The sequence below is a fragment of the Nothoprocta perdicaria genome, unplaced genomic scaffold, assembly GCF_003342845.1.
Source record: "Nothoprocta perdicaria isolate Ctin4 unplaced genomic scaffold, notPer1 scaffold_33, whole genome shotgun sequence".
Classification (NCBI taxonomy): Eukaryota; Metazoa; Chordata; class Aves; order Tinamiformes; family Tinamidae; genus Nothoprocta; species Nothoprocta perdicaria.
In genome coordinates, this window is record NW_020455566.1 from 5,340,393 (window position 1) to 5,362,364 (window position 21,972).

Consider the following 21,972-nt stretch of genomic DNA (forward strand, 5'->3'; position numbering starts at 1 on the left):
GGTTTTGCTTTTCTTGTTGTTGTTTTTGCTGTTGTTTCTCCTTTTTCAAATTCACAGTCTGATCCAGGAAAGAGAAAAAGAGAGGGAAGTTGGTTGTAGTAGAGAGGGRGAGAGTTTGAGGCAGGAAGGGAGGGCGCGCGAGGCACGGCGGGCTCTCTTCTCTACGCATAGAACTCCTCCTGCTTGTCAGGCTTCTGGTAGGTCACATTGGCCTGCTTCGGTTCCTCCAGCGTGTAGCTCCCCTCATCCTTCTTCTTCATTCGGTAGATAAGCAGCATTACTAGGAAGGCAGCAAAGAGGGCTCCCACCACGCCACCCACAATCACCGCTGCAATACAGAGCACAAGGCAGAGACATCAGCGAGATGGCCATAATACGGGATGGCCACCTCAAACCCCATCCCACTGTGGACCATCCTCAACCCTCCAAGCTTCACCTCAAAAGACAATCTGGGGGATCTCCTTGGATTCCAGCTGATTTCTGAGCTTCACAAGTTTCTGAGCAACTTTTGTCTTGAAATCAATGCTCATGGAAACTAAAATGGAAGGTGAGGGCCTATTGCAATCACATGAGTATTGAAAAGCTTTCCAAATACATTGATGCTGAAAGTGAGTTAGCAGCAGAGYGACAGTTATCTCATGGTAGATGGATGAATTAAACTGAAAGGCATCTACTTTACAGTCCATGTGATGGGGACCAAAAATTGGATTCAGATAGCCCAGCTACCTGTATGTCCAGAAACGGTGGTCTGTGCCAGGTGCCGGTCTTTGCACAGGCGGTAAATTCATATAATGATGCAGGGGTAGGTGCCAGGGTCTGCCATACTTGGCTGAAGAACATGAGAAGGACAGCCAAGCTATGCCATAACCTCCAGCTCCTTCTAGCTGGTGGTGGGACACCTCTACCCTATTTCCAGCATGTGGAGCACAGCTATTTTTGGCAGCCAGGCTCAGAACCACATGTGGCCATGATGAAGACTAATCCCTCTCCTGGGTTCCTGTCTCCCACCCAACACACTCCATCTCTTCCCCCACAAGCCAACAGTCTCACCTATCAACACTTCTTTCCTCTCCAGGATGTTTTTCTGCGGGAGTTGAGCGGCRGTGTTGCCAGAGTCTATCGTATTGTCTATGAGCCCGGGCTCGGCGTTCCTACCCAGCCCGGGCCCCAGTGGAGGAGTCACTGCAGCCATCACCTCATTATTGAGCTCAGGACGAGTTGTTTCTTCCTCTTCCCGGATCTCAAAGTCCCCGCTGGGGCTGCCACTGATGCGGACCTCCAGCTCATTGTCAAGCACTGTTGACACGTCTCCTGGCTCCATCTGGGAAACATGACAAGGAGGAAAGACATTGCTGTAARGTGACCCTATCAGTCAGGAACACAGGGGATAATGTCAAGGTGTCGATTCCTGCATTACTGAAATGTCTGGCTGTATTGCAAAGAGCAACACAACCCCATCTCATCATGGACATCAAGCCCGGGCCATCTTAGCTGCGCTGGACAATTCTCATCTGTCCCTGTCCCATGTGCTCTCAGGTTCTCGACAGCTCCCTGTAGCTTTCTATATCATAACTTTAGAGAGGTTTCCACTTTGTAGGACTCCTTTTGGGTTTTCTGTCCCCTAGTGTAGACCTGGAGTCTGCTGAAACATTTTCCAGACGCCTCCTTGCTAGACCTGAAAGTGTACAATGGTTTGTGCTACAGAAATGAAGAAGCTTAAGGATCATATGCCATTGGATGAACTCCCCAAGCCTTGTTCCCTCCCTCTGTCTTCCATCAACCTGTGGATATGGTTGCTGCCCCATGAAACATGCACAGGGGCTGGAAGATGAGTCCTTCTCCCTCAGGCTATGGAGACTATCCAGCTCCATGCTATGGTCTCCAGCTGAACTGCCCTCTGCAAGTCAATGAGCTTAGACCACTGAGCAAATGTGAGTCCTGAAGATGAGACCCTCTGCTTCCGCCCAGCCCACTCCTGACTTACTATTTCCTCCTGCACATCCCTATCTGAGGATTCACTTGGGAATAAATTACATCTGACATGTCATCTTCTCCCATCTCTCTTGATGAGGCCATGTGCTGAGCTATCTGGCCAAGCATCCTTGACCAAAGTTCTCCCTGGGAACCCTCCTCCGTGGGGCAAACGCCTTCTTCTGCAAGCCCCCATGTAACAAACCAGGATGAGCGAAAAGCTCATTTCGATGTCCCCAGGGCAGGCAACAAGCTGGGCGATCTTTCCTGATCTTTCCCGTCTAAGCACGAGCCCTCTCCATGTCAAGCTGCCTCTGGCACAAGTGCATGGCTCACTGGTTTGCCACAAGCTCGTTTTTCTCATCCTTTTGTGACAGAGATTAATTGAAGGTCAGCAAGAGCCCAGAGCTATATACATGTATGTATGTACAAAAAAAAAAAAGGACTAGTTTAGACAAATCACTCCACCTTTCAGTCAAAGTGGTTTTCAAAAGACCCCTTAAGGGCTTTGAATGAGAGATGTATTAGTGGATTAAATCCCTCTGCTTAGGACGCCCAACGGGCAGGAAATGCACCATCAATACCTAATTGTGGAACATTTGGGGCCACTCATTGCTTAGCTGTGACTTGGCAAGMAATGCAATGAGCTCAGCAAACACCCACAGAGGTAGCCCCCCTTCCCCCTGGCCTTGGGAAGCCACTAAGGAGCAGGGCATGGCAAGGCAGAGCTGGGGACACCAAGGAAGYTTGGCAGCTCCATCTGCCTCCCACACTGCCCAGGTATCCGTCAGATCTGTAGGCATGCAGCAGATCTCCAAGGAGCAAGAAGGACACCATGCTCTGCCCCATCCCAAACTGCTGGCCACATTCCCCCACCATTTAATCTCCTTTTTTTTTCCAGCTCCCCAAGCGTTTGACTCTTYGCAGAGGTGGGAAGAGCCCAGTCTGGCTTCATCTCACTCTGTTTTACCCCAGAATCTTCCCATCACCAYCACTTGGCTTCAAATGTGGCCCCCCTGCCTCCTACCTGGGGTGCTTCTGTGGGCGGCAACGTGGCAGGACTRGAAGGCAGCACAGTGCTTTTTTCCGTGAGGTCTGCAGTCCTGGAGGTACTTGGTTTTGGCAGGGACCTGGGCTTGGCTGTGCTGGAGGGGGAAGGCCATGATGTGACCAGCTCTGTCGCTATGTTGGTCTCAAGGACGGAGCTGGTGGGCGTCTCTAGGGTGGTAGGCCGGGTGGTGGCTGCCTTGGTGACAAAGGGGGGCAGGAATCTGCGGACGGTGGTGGGTTTGGCCGTGGCCATGGTGGTGCTGGTAGTGGTGGTGCTGGCAGCAGTGGTGCTGGTGGTGGTAGTGGTGGTGGTAGTGGTCGTACTGGAGGAGTCTCTGGCAGTGGTACTGCTGGTGGTTGCTTTCCAGCTGGGGATCACAGGCGCCTCTGTCATCCTGGGGATATACAAGACACTGGTGGTCTGCTCGGCAGTGGTGTCCTCCACAGGCAAYGTTTCAAAAGGGGTGGCCATGGGCTGCACCAGCGTGACCGGCAGCATGGCTGCGGTGGTGGGGAGTGTGATGGACGTGTCCGTGGTGAGGCTCACTCCTGTTTCAAGTCCCGACTCCTGCTCGAAATCTGGAAGGGAGGGAGAGGGGTGAAATTGATGCATCCATGGATTTCCCAGGGCTGAGATTCATGCCAGGGACATACTTTGGGACAATTGTTGCTTTTGGCTAGCAGATGGCAGGAAGGCTGCTCCTCTGGAAGTGGGTAAGGTACCCTCTCAGGCTCCCCTGGAAAATCCTTTTCTATCCCAACAAAACCAGTATCTCCTTCTCCATCCCAACAAAACCCATGGCCATGCTCCCTAACCCCCCTGGACTCTCTCCCTGGGAGCCTTAAAGCTACTTACATCCCGAGCCTGAGCCCGAGTAGACATCATCCATCTCATCATCCCCAAAGGGATCATCATCCCCGGAGCCTTCCAGGTCCACAGGCCTCTCATAGTTTTCATTGCGCCAGCGTTGAGCCTGCGACCGAGCAGAGGAGAAGCACATAAGGAGCTGTGTTTTGACCAGGACAACCACCAAGGAGCCCAGATGGAGGCCAGCTCTCACTCTGCCGCTAACACCCATAGACAGCCCTGGTGGGATGATCCACGGAGTGAAAAGGGCTGGGATGGGCAAGAGCAGAGCCCWGAGAGCTTTGGGCAGCCTGTGCTCCTGAGCTGGTTGGGGAAATGTTGTTAGAAGCACGTTTTGTTTCAGTTCRCCAACTCGTTTTATTTTAGATCATTTTCACGTTATTCCTGGCACATGTGTGATAGTAACGTATAGTATCAGCTGCCACAGCTTGGAAAGTTATAAAGTAAGGTAATTTTAGACCTAAAATATTCCACGGCTCAATACTGTTTTTAAAAACGTGAAGAGCCCTTGCTAGGAGGACTCTCAAACATCTTGGTTTGCAGATCAGAGYGTCTCCTGTTTGTGCTATAACGACACAGTTTGACACTTCATTACAAACCAAACAAGGCGTCTTTGATCTCCAAGATAGCATAAGGTGTTTCAAGATGTTACAAGCCAGGTTAGTGCTTAAAAATAAAAGAACAGTGCAGAACTCTCCCCTCCATCAGACAGGCACCTTACATCTTGATAAGTGTTTTGAGGTTCTTGGTTTCTACAGCAGCCTGGCAGGAGCTCTGGAATGTCAGATGATCTCTTCAACATTGAAAGGTTTTTACTAGAGTTTTGCCCCTTCCCGTTCACACCCCTTTGGAGCCTGTCAGCCCATAGTGGGAAGAAAGCCATACCCACTGGGGTGGATACCCTTGGCATCATATGCTCATGGTGGCAACTTGAAAATTATCCAGGGCATAAAAATCTCCTGGGTTAGAAGGTTAAGGGGAGTTGGGCTTTTAAGTGTCTGAAAATGCTGCTAAGCTTTTTTTTCTGGCTAGATCTACACCTTTATCTCAAGTGATAGCACTCTGCTTCCGTATCACCAACAGCTGCTATTTATATCCTACCACTCTCCAATATGTTATGCATTCTCCAAACTTCCAGGAAGACTCAGTCTTTGCCCCAAAGATAATGCACCATCCCGGAGTTTCAAATATACAGTCGCCAGCAGTTTCCTCGAGGAAGGCTGTCATCTGCTGAAATTAATCCGTGGGGAATTGCAAATTGCTGCAGCCCCTTGCCGTGCCAAAGTCTGCTCCAGTGGGAGGCCGAAGGACGAGGGGGAAGAGGGAATGTGCTCTGAATGTGAGAGGTGGCTCTGGCTACCGCAGCTCAGGCTGCTGCCAGTTCCTCGCACATGGAAAACAGCCAGCTCTTGGGTCMCAATGGAAACGGGGCTGGGAAACACCAGGCTGGGATGAGGAAGCCCTAAGAGAATGAAATGCAAAACAGCAAAGACCCAGCGCAAATTATTTTGTTACTTAAGCGATGGCTCAGCCACTGACCAACTTGTGACCCTGCAAGAAGGATGAACCTGGATACTCAGGCCAAGATCCCAGCACAAATGCTTCACCCAAGCTATGGGGCTCACCCACAGAGATTGCTCTCTCTTTCCTTCTCTCTTGACCAACTTGTGACCCTGCAAGAAGGATGAACCTGGATACTCAGGCCAAGATCCCAGCACAAATGCTTCACCCAAGCTATGGGGCTCACCCACAGAGATTGCTCTCTCTTTCCTTCTCTCTTTCCTTCTCTCTTGACTAAGGCTTTCCCTTTATGCCAGACCTTCAGCATTGGGTCCTTTTTTATATATGAAAATTACTAATGCTCATAAATAAATGAGGAAGCCCTGTCATGGGTGCCCTGCAGCCAGGGAGGGAACCCTCCCTCCTCTTGTCTGTGCAAGCTCCCTGAAGGTCACATTCTGCCTGGTCACCCTGCAAAGCCTCGCCATAATGGGAGCCACATGGTCCAGCCACACTGAGCTCATTTCTGCCTTCAATTGGAAGCAGGTGGKGCAGCTCCAGCTCTCAGCCTGCAAAACAGCACCTTCAAGGTGCTCTCATCCTGCTGCAAAGAGTCAATGGGGTAAATGGGGTAGGTGGGAACGTCAAATTAAAGCAAAACCCCTTTGCCCATCACAGCTCAGCCCCTGCATTAGGGACTTTCATTTGAGCAGAATACCATGAAGAGCAGGGTCCAAGAGGGGTCCAGGCCCCACATCCTCAGGTCCAGCAGCACCAGGGAGGGCAGAGAAACCAGGGTTCAAGTGCRGCAGGTCAAGTGGAATCCCTCAAAGCCCTGGCCCAGTTCAGGGGTGAGGAGCAGAGTTTTGTGGGGCAGATGCACTCCGGGCTCCCTCTTGGCATCGCCACAGAGCCTGTGTCAGTGGAGCAGAGATGCTCCCAGCCAGGGTTTGCCCTAAGTGTGATTCAAGAAAGACCGGCCACTATTGGGAAGTTTAACCAGCAATTAGAGCAGCCCTCAGCATGGTCAGCTCCAGTAGCTGCCTGGCCAGCTCAGTGCATATAGCTGCAGCTTCCCAGCAGCACGGTGCAATTGCACTAAAATATTCATGGACAGAGCATCTCTGCTGCTTASCGGGGAGGCAAAACGGGGTTTCACTGGGGCAGCAGCAAGTTCCTCTCTTCCTGCTTTCCTGTGAGGAAAATGAGGTTGTGCATGAAGTGGCTCCTGTGTGCAACAGAGTGGGAGCTGATGCTGTTTTACAAGTGTGTGTGGCAGGAAAACAGCAGCACGGAGGGAGCCGATCTCATCCRAGAGGCAAAGATCCACGAGCACTTGTGCAATGAGTTGCCAGGGACTAAAGCTGGACACACCTCTATAGCTGGGATCACTGTGCCCAGGACCAAAGATTCCTGGGCTGGCTCCATCCCTTGTTCTCTGCATGTGACAGTGCCTGAGGGGATCTACTGCCAGAGCCCACTGCCTGGAAAAAAACAGGCAGGCAGCAACGAGTGCCAGGCAGCCCCTTGTCACCCTCCCACATCCTAGGAGGGCATCAATCTGGGACTAAATGTAAATAACAGCTCAGCCAGGACTTGGCACGGCAGGGACCTTGCAGTAAGATCTCAGGTTGTCCTGACAYGGTTCGTCCCTATGCGTGTTCCTCATGCAACAACATCAAGCTTGGACAAAGGAAAAGGAGGACAAATAGCAGGAGCTCARGTACCATCCAAGCTAAGCACAGAGGTGACAGTGGATTCAGCTTCTCTTTGGCCTCTGCTCTCAGGACAAAGGACACCCTGTGCCTTCCTCATCCTCTTCCTTGCATACCGGAGGGTGATGCAYTTTATAGGCCAAAAATGTGACACTCAGGAAGACCAATGCTCAGGTGGTGCATTTCTCTGGGGACATTCCCTCTCCATGGCAGGASCTGGACAACACCTCTCCCAAATGCCTCAACCATCCCAAAATCTGTTGCAAAAGAGATGCTCGTGGCCCAGCGCACGCTTGAGCGCCGGGAGGAAGGGAGATGTATAATCCATCTCGAAACGTGGGGAGGGAGGCTGTCGCWTCTCGCACGGATGCTGAGGTCTTGCGGTAGCCACCGGCATGGCAACGGTCACCATGGAAACCGCCTCCTCCGTGCCAACGCGGCGCTCCGATGTCGAGAGATTCCCTCTGCCGGGTCTCTCTGGGTGCCGTGTCCGGGCTTCGCTTGCCCTCCAGCGCTCGGAAATGCGGAGCAAGGCGGCGGCCTCCACAGGGCCTCCCGGAGCTGCCGCTCTCCGCAATGCTCCCACTGGCAGCGCAAGTAGCATCCCAAGGACCAGCCTCTGTGGGACTCATCCCACCTGCACCCACCTCCTCCGCATCGCGGGATACACCATAAATCCCTGCGGCCCATGGAGATGACACCTCTCGTTCTATCAGTCCTGGGAGCTGGAATTGGGTGGSAGCCCATGTCCCACCTGGGATTGGTCGGGAACATGCACAGCCTCCTCCAAAACAGRTCAGGAGCTTGTGTCCCACCTGGGAATGATTGGAAACATACGTATTCCCACTTGTGATYCATCCAGAGCCCACGATCCCACCTGAGATCAGTTGAGATCACATGCAGCTCCACTCAGACTGATGCGGAGTCCACGCCCATGGGAACATTCACTTCCACATCCTTTACAGATGGCAATTAAAGTGGGAAGAGGAAGGTCACAAACTTTTGGCAGCTTCCTGGGAGCCAGGGATCTTCATTACCCTCCAGGATATCGGAAAGGCAAACCTTTCCTCTCCTTGGCCTCCATTTTCCACCATGAGATGCCAAATCTGGCATCATTCAGATTGGAAACACATCAAACTGAGAAGCTATTGCAAGAAAAGCACTGATTATATCTCCGATACTTTCCATCGGATATATTCAATTAATCAGGCCTTGCAAGTACCTTGCCAGTGGTGCTGGCAAGGTTTATATATGGACCAAAACCTTAATAACTCAGCCCAACAAGTGAGTTAGTGACACGATGAGCACTCAAAGTAATATTAGCAAGTCAGAGCAAAAAACACTCATCGCTCCCAAAACTAAAGACGTCATAATTCATTTCTGCCGCTATCAAATTGCTCTATTTCTACCTTCGCATCCCAGTCCAAGCATTAAACCTGTTGGAAAGCTGTTCCCGAAAGCCATCCCAGCAYGTAGGTCCCTCTGCTCCAGGCAGCAACACTTAGCCTGACAGAGACATGACTCATGACTCATTCCACGGCAGCCAATTATTTAATTTATTTATTTCTTTTTCTTTTTTTTTGCAACTTTATTCTTTCTCAAATTAATTACCACCCKGAATAGCAGCTGCCCAAACCCTGGCGCGTTTCGATTTAATAGGCCAGTTGTTTTATGCCACTAAAATCATCATTAACGTTCGCTGAGCAGCAGCAATTATCCTGCCTTTGGATCGATCCCGACAATGCCGGCCAAGTACCGGAGGAGCCTGTCCGGACGCGAGTGTTTAATTACCGCCCCCGGGATATAACGAGCCGCACAGGGAGCTGCCGAGGGATCAGGGCTGTGGATCCCGCCGCTCCAGCGGGATGTGGTCACAGCTTGCCCAGACTCCAGTGCAGGAGGGAGCTGGGCAGGGAGCTTCCCACCATAGACACCTGCTTATGGAAGATGTCAAGAAGGAGTCAGAATGTAGAACCCTTATAGGGATATCCAGCATAGGCAAGAGTAATATCCCAAAATATCGAACCTACAGCATGGGTAGACCTGATCCTTGGTGCTCCTGTGCCCTGCCAGAGACAGTGTTTTCATCTTTTCCCATCCTTTTCCCTCCCTCTTGGCACACTCTCCCCCACTCCTCCTTTCCCAAGCTCCCTCGCTTTACCTGTCCAGGCCAATTTGCTTTTCCACTCCAAGGATTTCCCGCTTTGCTCTGGGCTCATTAATTCCCATGGGATCCAGGGTTGSGGGGGAGAGCGTTGCCACAGCAATGCAGGTTACTCTGGGAAAATCCCAAGCTCCTTTCCCGGGCTGGGGAGGGAGGACAACACAGCAAGTCCCAGGGATGCCCTAGAGCCACAGTAGCTCAAAAGCAAAATCTTGCAAAATTTGCAGACATTCATGACATCACTGCAACCCACACGGGCCTTTTGGGCATCCTCTGCTCCCCCTTGGTGAAAATCAATTGCTCTGGCCAAAACTTGGGGCTGTGGCACCCAAAGCACCCAAATTCCAGCAGTTTTAAGAGATGCTGCTAACAAAGGGAGAGCTCCCGAGCCGCAGCTGCAGGCGGGATCCTCCCCAGCCTTTGCCGATTTGATTTAATTTGCTCTCCTCCCTAATCCTATTGCAGCTTAACGTGCAAAACCATCTCCGGCTTTTCTCACCTTCCACAAAGACGCATTTCRTGCCTCCGCTCTCCGAGGAGCCAGAAAATAGCATGATATATTAAAATATACATTATATAGAGAGAAAATAGAGGTCTATATTATAGACCCTATTTATAATAAAATATATATAAAATAGGGTCTACAATGCATAGTATATTCAAAATGCATCCATCTAGATGCTGGCATTTCCCATCTCGCATTTTGGGTGGAGGAAAGAGAAGCCCCATTCTCTGTTTTCTTCCCCACATGTGAGAAACCAAAGCCAAGACCAGCTCCGTCCTCCTGGGAACGCTGGTGGGAAGCAGTTTAAGCAGGGCCAACCGCAAGGCGAGTGCCGGGCAGTGATTTATTGGGATCTGGCCCATGGCCAGGGTGCTGAAGGGAGGCAGGAAGAGGAGGAGACTCCAAAGGTTCTCAGCAGGAGCGGGACCTCTGAAACCCTCTGCCCAGCTCTGCCCTTCCAGAAAGGAAGCCAAAAGAGCGGCTGCAAAACASGGGTGATGGAGACGGAGCTAGGGATGAAGGCAGAGTTGCAAAGCAGCCGCCACTTCCTGGGCTCTCCAGAACATCCTCCCGAGGTGCAAACATCACYGTGCCTCAGTTTCCCTGCTCGAAAGGCCACGGATGCTCCTACTGCCCCAGGATCCTGCACCCATTTCCCTGCCCTGCCCCACGCAAAATGCCGGAAAAGCCCCAAAAGCACCAAACTAGAGTCACCGTTTGATCTGGGGCCTCTCCAAGTAGAGCCAGCCATCACTGCCCCGCCAAAGCCCCAACCTTCTTCATGAGAAGACCACCCCAAAAGGGACACAGGGATAATGCTGGAACCCTTGGGATCCTGGCAATTTACTGCTGTGGTTCAGGACCTGGAGGGAAAAGCATCACATGGGAGATGCTCTGGATAAGCTGGCTTGGATGGATGGGATCTGCAGCCCCTTTGCTTGCAGGAGCTCTGAGGACTGCCTGCAGCRGACGCATGGACAGGACGAGGAGAGAAGGAGCTTCTCCATGCAAAAGGACTTTCTCCATGCAAGTCCATTAAAACCCACCCCGTTTCTCCTTCCCCAGCACCTGCTTTGCAGGGAGAGAACAAATGGAGCAGCACATTAAAAGCACACAAATGCCAATTGTTATTTGGGCAACAGTTAAACACCAGAGGGCTTTTTTTTTCTTTCCTTTTTTTTTCCCCCTTTGCGCCTTAAAAATAGATCAATGGGCGATGAGATTTGTAGCAACCAGGTGCTGGAGCTGCAGAGGAAGTGTGGAAATATAAAGTGGAGGCTCCAGCTCCGCGCGAAGCGGCTCCCGCCGTCYGCAGAAGCGTGCGGCTCTGCTGAGGATAACCCAATTTCAGCTGTCGTGGCTCATCATTCACGGCACTAAGGGAAATAACAGCTCGGCCCCGGCTCCCTGCCCCCTTGGAGCCACAGAAGGAAGGTAATGCCAAGAAAGGAAAAGCAACCTGCACTGCAGACACCCCAAAACTGGAAGTGCAATGAAACTCCTCCTTTTCTCCCCCATTTTGAGGCATTTGCCAAAATCGTGATGCAGCAGAAGGGCATGAAAAGAGCTATCCCCTCGTGGAGTGGGTCTGATTGCAATGGCCATTTGGAAAAGATATCCCGTGTTTTTGTGCGCACAAAACTGCTTCTTCCCAAAGCAGAGGGGACCTTCATGGTCGGCAGATGCTTCACTTTGAACTGCAGTCCATTTTGCACGTGCAAATGACATTAAGAAATAAAGCTCTTTGCACAGCGCGTGCTGTCCGTGAGCTTGTGTGGAACCCGTTTACACAAGGAAGCGCCGTGGCTGCTCATCACTCAGAAAATAAAGAAAAACAAAAAAACCCAGGCTTTGAACCCACAAGCCTTTCTTTCAGACCTAAAACTGATTAAAATAAACCCAACAATCCGCTCGTTTCTATTTAAGACCTAAAAAGGTCTTGTGAGCCCAAAAGCTCATCTGCTTTGGAGCTTTCCCCTTCCGCCAGCCGTATCAGTGGCTCCGATAAGAGATGCAACCTCTCCCTTCCGACCAGCTCTCGTTTGTATCCTTAGGCCACCATGGGAACGTCAGCACAACCACTATGACCGTTGATTCATCCTCGGGCTGCAGCRTGCAGAGAGGCCCCCAGCTGGACCAGCAAGGTTAACAATAATAAAATAAAATGAAAATAAAATAAAAAGCAAGATCTTATGGTCAAAACCACCTCGATGGCCAAAATTCTTGGTGGCATCTTGTGAACCCCAGGGCACCCAGCCAGCATCAACGGTTGGGGCTGCTTGCAATATGGGTACATGGGTGGAGAAGATAAGCTTGGGTACAAGCAACGCGTAGGTGCAAGCAATGCATGGAAGCCTGAAAAAGCAGCAAAATCCAATGCAAATCACACTGAAAGGATACTGAGCATAGGGACCACCCCTCCCAGCACAATGATGGAGGTACCGATCGCATGCAGGAGGTTGAACCCAAGGATGCGGCCATCAGCAGAGAGCCCTGCACACTGCAGGCCCCTCGTCCTCTTCACACCAACCTTAGTTCTCAGCCTGGAGAAGAGATGGCCGAGAGGGATCTTATTAGGGTGCACAAATATCTTAGGGGAGTGTGTCAAGAGGATGGGGCCAGACTCTTCAATGGTGCCCAGAGAAACGACAACGAGCACAGCCTGAAACACAGGAATATCCACCTGAACTTGAATACCCGAGTCCCTGGTGCCTGCAGCCCAAACAGGACCTGGGGAAAAGCAGGACAAGACCAAGCACGGAGCACCTCCCTCTCCAAAGAGACCACCTGTCTGCTTCACAGTGTCCGGAGCGCCTTCACCCTCCAGCGCCTGCTTGGCTCGAGGATAATAAATGATAGTGATAATAMTAATATTAATTAATGATAACAATAAAAATGCCCTGTGCTGCATCCCCACGGCATTCCCCGACCCRGCGGGCAGTTCAGCGAGGGACAGCGGGAGGATTAGCGGCACCAGGAGGGGATTACGCCCTGGCAGATTGCGGCGGCGCTGGGGGAGGGTGCCAGAAAAACCCCGTCCCGGTGCCTTCGGTGGATTTTACACCGCGCAACCAGCGGGGGATTTACCTGGGTGGGATTAGTTGCTAAAATTACCCATGGTGGCTATTGTGGCTATCGCAGCTGCGTGGCCAGGCTGCAAGGGAGCACCCAGCASCCACTGGCAGCGAGTCTGGCTTTCCTTGAGTTTGCATGCAAAAATCCCTGCTTGCACATGGACCAGGAAGACAAAAAAAGCCTTAAAATTCCCTGTTTCTCTCCCAAACTGCAGCCTTGTCAGGACTGTCACACCTGGGACCCATGGTCTCTGTGTTCCCACTCCTAATTGCACCGCGGCGCCTGCAAAATACAGGTCACCCACTGCTGCCGTTAAACACCCGGAGGCTTGCCGGTAATTAAGGAGCGCGGGAAATAAAGAGGAAAGTTGGATGTTGGTGCCCACAGGGAGCCGAAGGGACAGATGCAAAAAGGCAACATCCCGAGCTCCCGCTCCGGCATACTGCAAAGAGCATTGACGGCGATTGAACGGTGCCCAGCACGGCATCCTTCAAATGCGTGCAGCCTTCCCCAGACTCTCCTCTTCCTCAGGCTTCCCAAGGTGCCAGTGGGATGCTGCCGGATGCTTCCCAGGTGGTTTCCCTGCAGCAAGATAAAAAGGCTTAAAGGGAAGAACCCCCTCTAAGCCTGAGGCATGTGATGAAAGATGGGTTGCGGGCTGTATTTTCGCCAAATTCCAGGAGAAAAACCCTGTACTTGCCAAGGTGGAAGAGGGGATCCCAACTCCAATGGTTCTGCACACCAGCTCCCATTCCAGATGCAGCTCTGGAAGCGACTTGTGCCCCATCCAGGGGGGAAATCCCGGCACCAGGAGCTCTTTGCAGGCCCTCTTCATGGGGACTCCCTTGCAGCGCAGATTCAGGTCCTGGCACACGCCGTTTTGCACAAAACCCACACAAACAGCCAGAAATACATTGGAAAAAAACAGGCAGGTGCATAAAAGCACAGGGGAAGCTCCCTTCGTGCCAAGGAACATGTTGCTGCTGTTCGGAAGAGGAGTGGGGAAGMTGTTGGAGCCTCTTGCAATCGGCGCTGCTGCAGATGGGTGGACTCGAAGAGCCCATTGAGTGACCCATGTTCATCCCTAAAAATCCAACGGCACCTGGTGCTTGCAAGCTCGCAGAGACCTGGCAGCAGGGAGTCGCTGCCTGATCCAGAGCCAGAGCTGAGAGCCCTGGATGCATCAGAGGGGCTTTAGGACTGCAAATGTCTGGCTCCAGCTGTGGGGTTTCACCGGCGCGGATTTTCCTGCTGGGAATGCGAAGGAGAAGGTGCTGCTGGGGAAGAGCCCGTAAATAGCCTCCATTTACATATGTAGGACACGGCCCGGCCCTGCCACGACCTACTTTGCTGCGGTCCCCACGGAGCTGGCGGCAGGGCTGGGAGGCGGCGGGTGGAAGAGCCTGCACGGGGCGAGCGGAACCAAAGGGCAAAGGGAGAAAAGTCCACCTGGGAGCCCAGTGAGGAACGTTCAAGAGGAGGTTCTTGCACTGCAGCCCTTGTCTGAGGTCTCACCCTTAGCTCAGGCACTTTGTCTTGCTGCTGCAAGGGCAAGAGGAAGAGGAAGGAGAAGAGAGGAAATTTTTATGCCTTGTTCTTCTCTACATCAAAGCTGCAGAGGGCTCAGAAGGCAAGAGAGAAGAGGAATCTCTCTCTCCTGCAGGAGGGTCGTTGGAGGCCTGGTAAAGGTACCAGGGTCCATTGGCAGGACAGGCACTAGTGTTCCTACACGGTGATCAGCCCCACATGGTGATGAACACAAAAACTCCTGTGCAGCAATAGCCCCCAGCACCCACGTGCACAACGGGCACCAACATCTCCACATAGTGATGGACACCTGTATCCCCATGAAGTGATAGCCACTAGCATCCATGTTCACCAGCATCCCTGCATGGTGACAGGAACAAGCACCCATGGGCATGAAGGGCACTAACATCTCCACATGGTGATGGCCACCTGCCTCCTCGTGCAGTGATGGGCACCAGCATCCATGGGCATGATGGGCACCAACATCTTCACGCAGTGTTGGGCAACAGCATCCCCACAGAGAGAGCCACCAGCATCCMTGCAGATGATGGGCACCGGCATCCCTGCATAGGGACACCAGACTCCTAGTCCCTGCCCTAGCCAGAGACCAATGAGCTTCATCTCCATGTCCAAAGGCAGTTGTGGTCTCCAACACCCAGGACATTCATCCAGCAGCACTAAAGAATGAAAACCCTTCTGGACACAAGTGCCACCTGCACCCAGGCATCCCAGCAGAACCTCAGTTCATCCTTCCCACGAAACCCATCCCTCCATTCCCAGCTGAGAGAAAAAACACCAAACGAGGGTGAAAAACTGGAATGTGACACCCAGAAACCACCCATGGTGAAGAAAACAGATCCCAAATTTCGGTTTCCTAAAAAAAAGTGGGGATTTTTCTCCATGTCTGAGCGTGCTGGCAGTGTGGGTTTCACTACAGTCACTGTTGCATCTTTGTAGGCCAATTTTAGCAAAAGTGTATAGAAAAAATAAGGGGAGAATTGTGCTTATTAGTGCAAAACACCAACCACGGCCTCAAGTCCAGGGGAATTGGGTCAACCCGCTGCAAACACACTGAGACCCGCTCGAGGTCCTGATGCACGAGCTGGGATGAAGGGGACACTGTGCGATGCAGGGAGATGGGAAGAGGATGTGGAGGGGGGATTGAGGCTCCTTTGGCTGCACTGCCACCCAGGCTGGCATGCAATGAGTTGCGTCAGGCCTCAGGCAGGCATCGGGATGCAGCAGAGCCCCACAGGCGGCCTGGCACCCATCACCACTGCCTCTGGGAGCCGGCCGCGAGGGAGCCCCTCTGTCCCTCCTGGAGGCAGAGCTGCATCTGCAGCCCGGGCCGCCGCTCCAAAAAAGGGCATCGCGGCCCCAAGCCATCCCCTTTCCATTAACAAACTCCTGGCGGACGAGGGTTTTTCCGCTGGGCTCGAGCCAGGGTTGTGCCGGGAGCCTCTGGTACCACGAAGGCCTCTGGCAAAACAGGGATACGGGGACTGGATTTGAATGCTGCTGCGGGCCGGGCTGGTGCTGGAGCCYTTTAAAAACTCCCTTTGGGAAAACTGTCCCCAAATAGCCAAGCACATGCAATGAGTGCAGTCAGGCCTCTGCAAAGCAGCTGTACGAGGGGCTGCATGGAGAGGTTGCACAGGGGAGCTGCAAGGGCTGATGTTGCATGGGGGGGTTACACTAGGCGCAGGCGGAGGGACACTGCAGCAGGCAGTGCCCGGGGAGGTGCTGCACTGGGCAGAAGTTGCATGGGGTGCATTAGATGCAACCCTTGGATTTGCAGGGGGGTTGCACAGGGAAGCGGGAAGCTGCGTGGGGTCCTTTGCATAGGGAGAGCTGCACAGGGGAGCATGTTGCATCACGGGTTGCATGGGCTGCGTCGCACAGAGGGACAGAGTAGTTGCACAAGGGGGTGCAGGGGGCATAACCGCACCAGAGACGGGATGCGGGAATGCATGGGGAGGAACAGGAGTTGCAGGGGGACAAGAGGACACAGAACCCTGGTGGCACGTGGTGGCAAAAGGCATCCAGCCACGTGCTGCAGGGGCACCGCGTCCTGCCGGGATCCGGCGGTGGCTCCTTGGCAAAGCCAAAGGCTCTGCTGCTTCCTTGGGCCAGCCTGGAAGGACACCAAGTCCCCTCTGCTACCAAGCAATGGAGCCACCCAAGGAGGACAAGGCTGGAAGTGGGGGGGAGGGTTGTGCCACTTGTAGATTCTAAAGTGTCTACTACAAGGTTGAGCTTACCCGGCCCAGCCTCTGCCCTGGTGGCAGCAAAGCAAAGCAGAGCTGAGGCCGCCATCCGGCTGCACCAAAAGCAGCTTCCAAAGGGAGGACGAAGGGTTAAGGAGCCCCRTGCTGAGATCTCCTGCGGGTGCTAGGCCAGTGAGCACAGGGGATGGAGAGGGACCGAGATCAAAGGGAGCCGCTGAGCCCCGAGAGACTTGTTACGCTCCTAAACGCTCTGGCAACGCTTTTCCCCCAGCTTTTCCTCCCGCAGAAGGCAGCAACGAAGGGGATTTGCACCAAAGAAAAAGGTTTGTAGCAGCAGAAGCCAATGGGAATTGCATCCTGGAGCCGACTCTTTCTCCGACCGCGAGTGCAACAGGCCGTTCCTGTGCTCACACTCACACGATCCTCCACAGGGTGATGCCAGCGTGGCCTGGGAGCCCCCCCATCCTCCGGCACCCGTGGGTGCCCCCGGCTCGTGCACAGGGCGCCTTTGTGTGAGGCCACCCACGGTGGCGCCAGTGTGGCCGGCGGGCGCAGAGAGCAGAGCGGGCGCCAGCTCCGYGGGCGGCACCGTCCCCCCCATGCCAAGCGCTGCCGAACCCTCCCAAGCCCAACGCCACATCGGCCCGGGCAGGATGCATGAATCCCCTGGCCCCGTCCGTCAGGGTTGCAACAGCCCTTGAATTGGCAACACCTTTCAATAGGCAGCACCACTGGGTGTGCAGCACCCTTTGCACGTGCAACATCGCCGGGATTTGCAGCACCCTTTGCACATGGCAACACCCCTTGGGGAACCCTCTGCCAAAACCCAATGCTTGTGCCCATTTCTCTGGGGAGACACCACAGAAACAGCCTCAAATGACAACCTCGAGGAGCACCCACCACCCAGTCAAAGTGCGCAGCTCAGATTTACGGAGCCGGACAGGGGGAGCAAGCAGCATCCCTGCCCCTCCAGTGCCTGGAAACATGAGCAGAAAGCCAGGAGTGCTGGGAAGGGGGGRAAAAAAGGTCTCTGTTATTTAATACGGGCGGCCGGTGCTGGCGGGCAGCCAGGCCCTGGGAGTTTTGCTTTCAAAGGGAGAAAGCAAGCGGGGGAGAGCACGTCCCAGCTCCGGATTGCTGCCCRGAGCGATGGCTTCTGGCAGAACCGGAGCTGGCGGGGGGGAATAAAATATAAGCCTGGGGCGGCTCCGCTCGGGAATGCTGCTTGCTCGGAGGAGGCATCATGGAAAAGCATCGCCCCACGGCCATCCGCCTCCCTTCGACACTCCCTCTTGTGCATGGGGGGACACTAAGAGGCAGTTTGGGACCCCACCATGGTGCCAGCAAGAAAATCCTCCTGCAGTGAGCCAGGAAAAAAATATCCCCATGGGAAGAGCCACCAGGGTAGGAAAGACTGGGGCAGAACCTGGCGTTTGGGCACATCTGGGCCCCCCCACTCTGTTCCTGACAGAAGAGATCCAACACCTGCAACTTTCCTGGTACCCCAAGACACRGGCGGGAGGAGGGTCCCCCCCCGCACTGCCCCTGCAGGGTCGGGTGTTTCTGAGGGCTGCTTCGCTGTGACCTTCAAACGGCAGCTTCAAACGGCAGCCCCCTCCCCACGCGCCCCCGTGCGGCCCCCACCTCGACACCCAGGGCACCCGCAGGCCAGGGAGAGGACCCAGCTCCGACGGGGACTGGGGCCCTTGAGCCACTGGGGCCAAGCACTGGGTCCCAAAGGAGGGGGTGGGTCTTTTAAGCCCCACCATGGGAGCCGGATCCACATCCATAGATCCACATCCCTATGGAAGGCGCCGGTCGCTGGGTGCCCAGCCTGTTCCCATAGGATGCTCCTCCACAGGGCACCTCCTTGCCCCTCGGGCAGGGTGACTGGGCAGGTGCCATCCCGTTGCCTATAGGGAGCAGAGTCCCAAAGCAGGGTGCCCCTCCGACACCTCCCAATACAGATCCCAGCGAAGCGGGCTCACCCGATCACCCACAGGGCACCGCTGCCTGGGGCGGGGGGACTCCGGCTCCCAAAAAAGGCGTCCCCCGTCCCCCCCGCGGGGTGCCGGTCCCCACGGAGGTTCCCGGTGCCGCGCGGTCCCCCCAGGGACCCCCCCAGGGCGCCGCTCCCCGAGGATGGCGCCGGCTCCAAGGAAGGCGCCGCCCCGACCTCCCCGACGTCCCCCAAGGGCGCCGCTGCCCGGGGGGCTCTCGGTGCCGGGGGCTCCCCCCTCGGGCGCCGCCCGATCGCCCGCCACCCCACGCCAGGACGCTGCTTCTGGGGCCGCCCGCGCCGGTGCCGGTGCCGGTGCCGGTACCGATGCCCCCGCCGCGGTGCCCCCCGCGCAGCGCTCACCAGCGCGGTGCGGGCGCTCAGCCCCGGCAGCAGCAGCAGCAGCAGCAGCGCGAAACGCCGCAGCCCCCGGGGCGCCGGCACCTCCGCAGGCATCGCGGGGTCGCAGGGACCGCTCGGAGCGGCGGCGGCGGCGGCGGCGGGCGGGAGGACGACGGCGAGGAGGAGGAGGCGGAGGAGGCGGGGAGGAAGGGCCCTTTGTTGCCGCCGCCCGCGGGAAGCGGCGGCGGAGGCGGCGGTGTCGCTGGTGGCCGGAGCGGCCCGAGCCTCCCCCCGGCTGCTCGGCCCGGCCCCCGCAGGAAGCGCGAACCGCCGGCCCGCCCCGCGCGCCGCAGGGAGGAGGAGGAGGAGGAGGAGGAGGAGGAGGCGGCGGGAGGAAGCGGCCGCGGCCGCCGCGCTCCCCCTACCGCGGGCTGCGCCCCGCCCGGCGCCCCTGCCCCGCCGCGGCTTGAGGGGCCGGGCGGTCCGGGGCACATGGGGGGGCACGTGGGGCAAATGCAGGAGCCGACGCGGGGCAGGAGCCCCGGCCGTAGCGGGCGGACCTGGAGTAGATGCAGAGGGAGCCAGGGCAGATCAGGGAGGGACCCGCGGGCGGACCCGGGGCCACCCTTTGCACCAAACCGGGGACGTTAATTCGGCCCCGATGGGTCGCGGGGATGGTAATTTCGAGCTGAGATGGGAGCAGAAGGGCAGGAATGTAAAACAAGCCGTTTCTCTTCCACGTGTAATTCTTACTAATGCATTTCACACACTTGCTGCAAAAGGCCTAAAAATATACATGGATATTGGGAAACAAAAAGGGGAGGGTAGGAACTGAGTGCTAAGCTCTGCACTGTGTCCCCAGCCAAGGGCCATCTGGAGGTTGGGATATTTGCCCTGGAGAAAGGTACCGTCCCAGCAGGGTTATTGAAATAATCCACGTTCAGGTGAGAAATAAACCTCATCTGTCTAAAACCCAGGCTTGGAGTCCAGGTGGCCCCAGGGCCCTCGGTGCACACAGGGATGGGGAAGGTGCGGCCCCCTGGGGCCGATGTGCGAGGGGGGCCGGAGGGACCCTCCTGGCCTCTGGGCGTCCCCCTGGTGTCACCGAAAACCTGAAATAAACCTCTCCACACCACGGCAGCATTAAGAAGCAGGCGTTCACTTTATTGCAGCGCTGAATGCACGGGGGACAGCTCCATCTACCGGGCACGCCCTGCGGTGCCTCTACCAAAACTTGCATTTCTCTGTTATCTACAGATGCCTTGAATTCTTAGAACCATCATAYATATTCATTCTATTTCCTAGAACTAATATACTCCACCCTCACACATGTGTGCTCCTTGTCCTTTTGGTGGTCTCTGGTGGTCTTCTGATGCCCCTGGTGGTCATCTTTTCATGTTCATTCACTGATCTCTGGTAATTCAATTCCATGCATGCCCTCATTTTGGCTCAGAAGGSCCTGTTTTGTTACTGCTGCCCAGTTTCAGCTGCTTCCTTGAAGATACGGTGGTCTTTATCTTCACCTTCAACCGCTGTTTGCTGTTTTATTCGTATTCTCTCATCATGCCCCAGTAATACCTGCTGTTTTGTCTGTGCCGTTTCATAATATACTAGCAACAGCAACAAAAATATGTCATTGAGTGCAGTCCTCTCTGGGGTTTCTCATAACACCAGGACCTCCATATGCAAGGGACAGGAGGGCCCTATGGACCTCCATGCAGCCCCCAAGGTCCTCTGTGTGCATGCAAACGGAGGCCTCTACAGTGTCCTCTATACACATGGGCACGGGGGACGCCTAAGGGGCTCCTTGCGGCCCCCAGAGGCCCCAGTACACACAAGAACAGCGAGGTCCTATGGGCTTTCATGCAGTCTCCTGGGACCTCCCTGCACACAGGGATAGGGGGACCCTACGGCCTTCCTTGCAGCCACCATGTGGTCTCCATTTGTATGGGGATGGTGGGGCCGTATAGACCTCTGTGAGAGCCCTGGGGCCTTCGCACACATGGCGAGGCGGGGTCCAAGGGCCTTGGTGCAGGCCTCAGGGGCCTCTATGCGCATGGGGCAGTGAGCCCCTACAGGCCTCTGTGCARCCTCCATATGCAAGGGGATGGGAGGGCTCTACAGGCCTCTTTGTGGCCCCCAAGGTCCTCCATGAGCMCAGGGACAGGGATGCACTAAGGGCTTTGGAGTGATACCCAAGGTCGTTTGTGCACATGGAAATGGGGGATCCCTACGGGCCTCAGTGTGGCCCCCAGGGACCTCTGTGTGGAAACGGATGGGGGAGCCGTCCTTTTGGCCTCCGTGTGGCTTCCAAGGCCCTCTGTGAGCACGGGAAGCCGGGGGGGGGGGGGCTATGGGACTCCATGCTTCTGCCAAGTGCCTCCCTATGCAAGGTGTCAGAGGGGTTATATGGGCCTCCCTGCCACCTCTTGGGGCCTCCATGCACACAGGGACAGAGGAGCCCTGCTGGACACCATATGGCCCCCATGTGCACGAGGACAGGGAGATCCTATGGGCCTCTGTGAGCACAAGCATGGAGGGGCCTGCTGGCCTTCATGCTTCCCCCGAGGACCCCCGTATGCACAGGGATGGGGGGTGGCCCTGTGGGCCCTGGGGTGTCCCCAAGGACCTCCATGTGCACAAGGACATGGGGCCCAATGGGCCTTCATGCGGCCTCCAGGGGCCTCCGTGCTCCTAACCCTAGCGGGGTTGGGGGCATAGGGGCCTTCATGCAGGAACCTGAGGCCTGCATATGGAAGTGAAAGCGAGGGGCCTATGACTCTGTTCAGTTTCCTGGGGCCTCTGTGCACACAGGCACAGGGGGACCCTGCAGGACTCTGTSTAACTCTCAGGGGGCTCTGTTTGCAAGGGGATGTGCAGCCCCCCAGGGACCTCCAAATGCAAGGGAACAGGGAAGCACTATGGCCCTCGGTATAGCCTCCAAGGGCATCCATGTGCACGGTGATGGGGGGGTCCTATGGGCCTCCAGGCAACCCCCAAGGGCCTCCACAGGAACGAGCGGGCCATA

At 55.3% G+C, this 21,972-nt stretch overlaps 1 protein-coding gene across 1 annotated transcript; it reads right to left on the bottom strand.

Annotated features, from left to right (window-relative positions):
* Positions 1 to 38: 38 nt before the first annotated feature.
* On the bottom strand, positions 39 to 19,064 carry SDC3 (syndecan 3). The gene is made up of 5 exons (XM_026043391.1): positions 18,966 to 19,064; positions 3,878 to 3,995; positions 2,999 to 3,600; positions 1,051 to 1,321; positions 39 to 328 (listed from the first exon to the last, which is right to left on the bottom strand). The coding sequence occupies exons 1-5, from the start codon at positions 19,056 to 19,058 to the stop codon at positions 162 to 164; spliced, it is 1,251 nt and encodes a 416-aa protein (XP_025899176.1). The 5' UTR covers positions 19,059 to 19,064; the 3' UTR covers positions 39 to 161.
* Between the last annotated feature and the right edge of the window lie 2,908 nt (positions 19,065 to 21,972).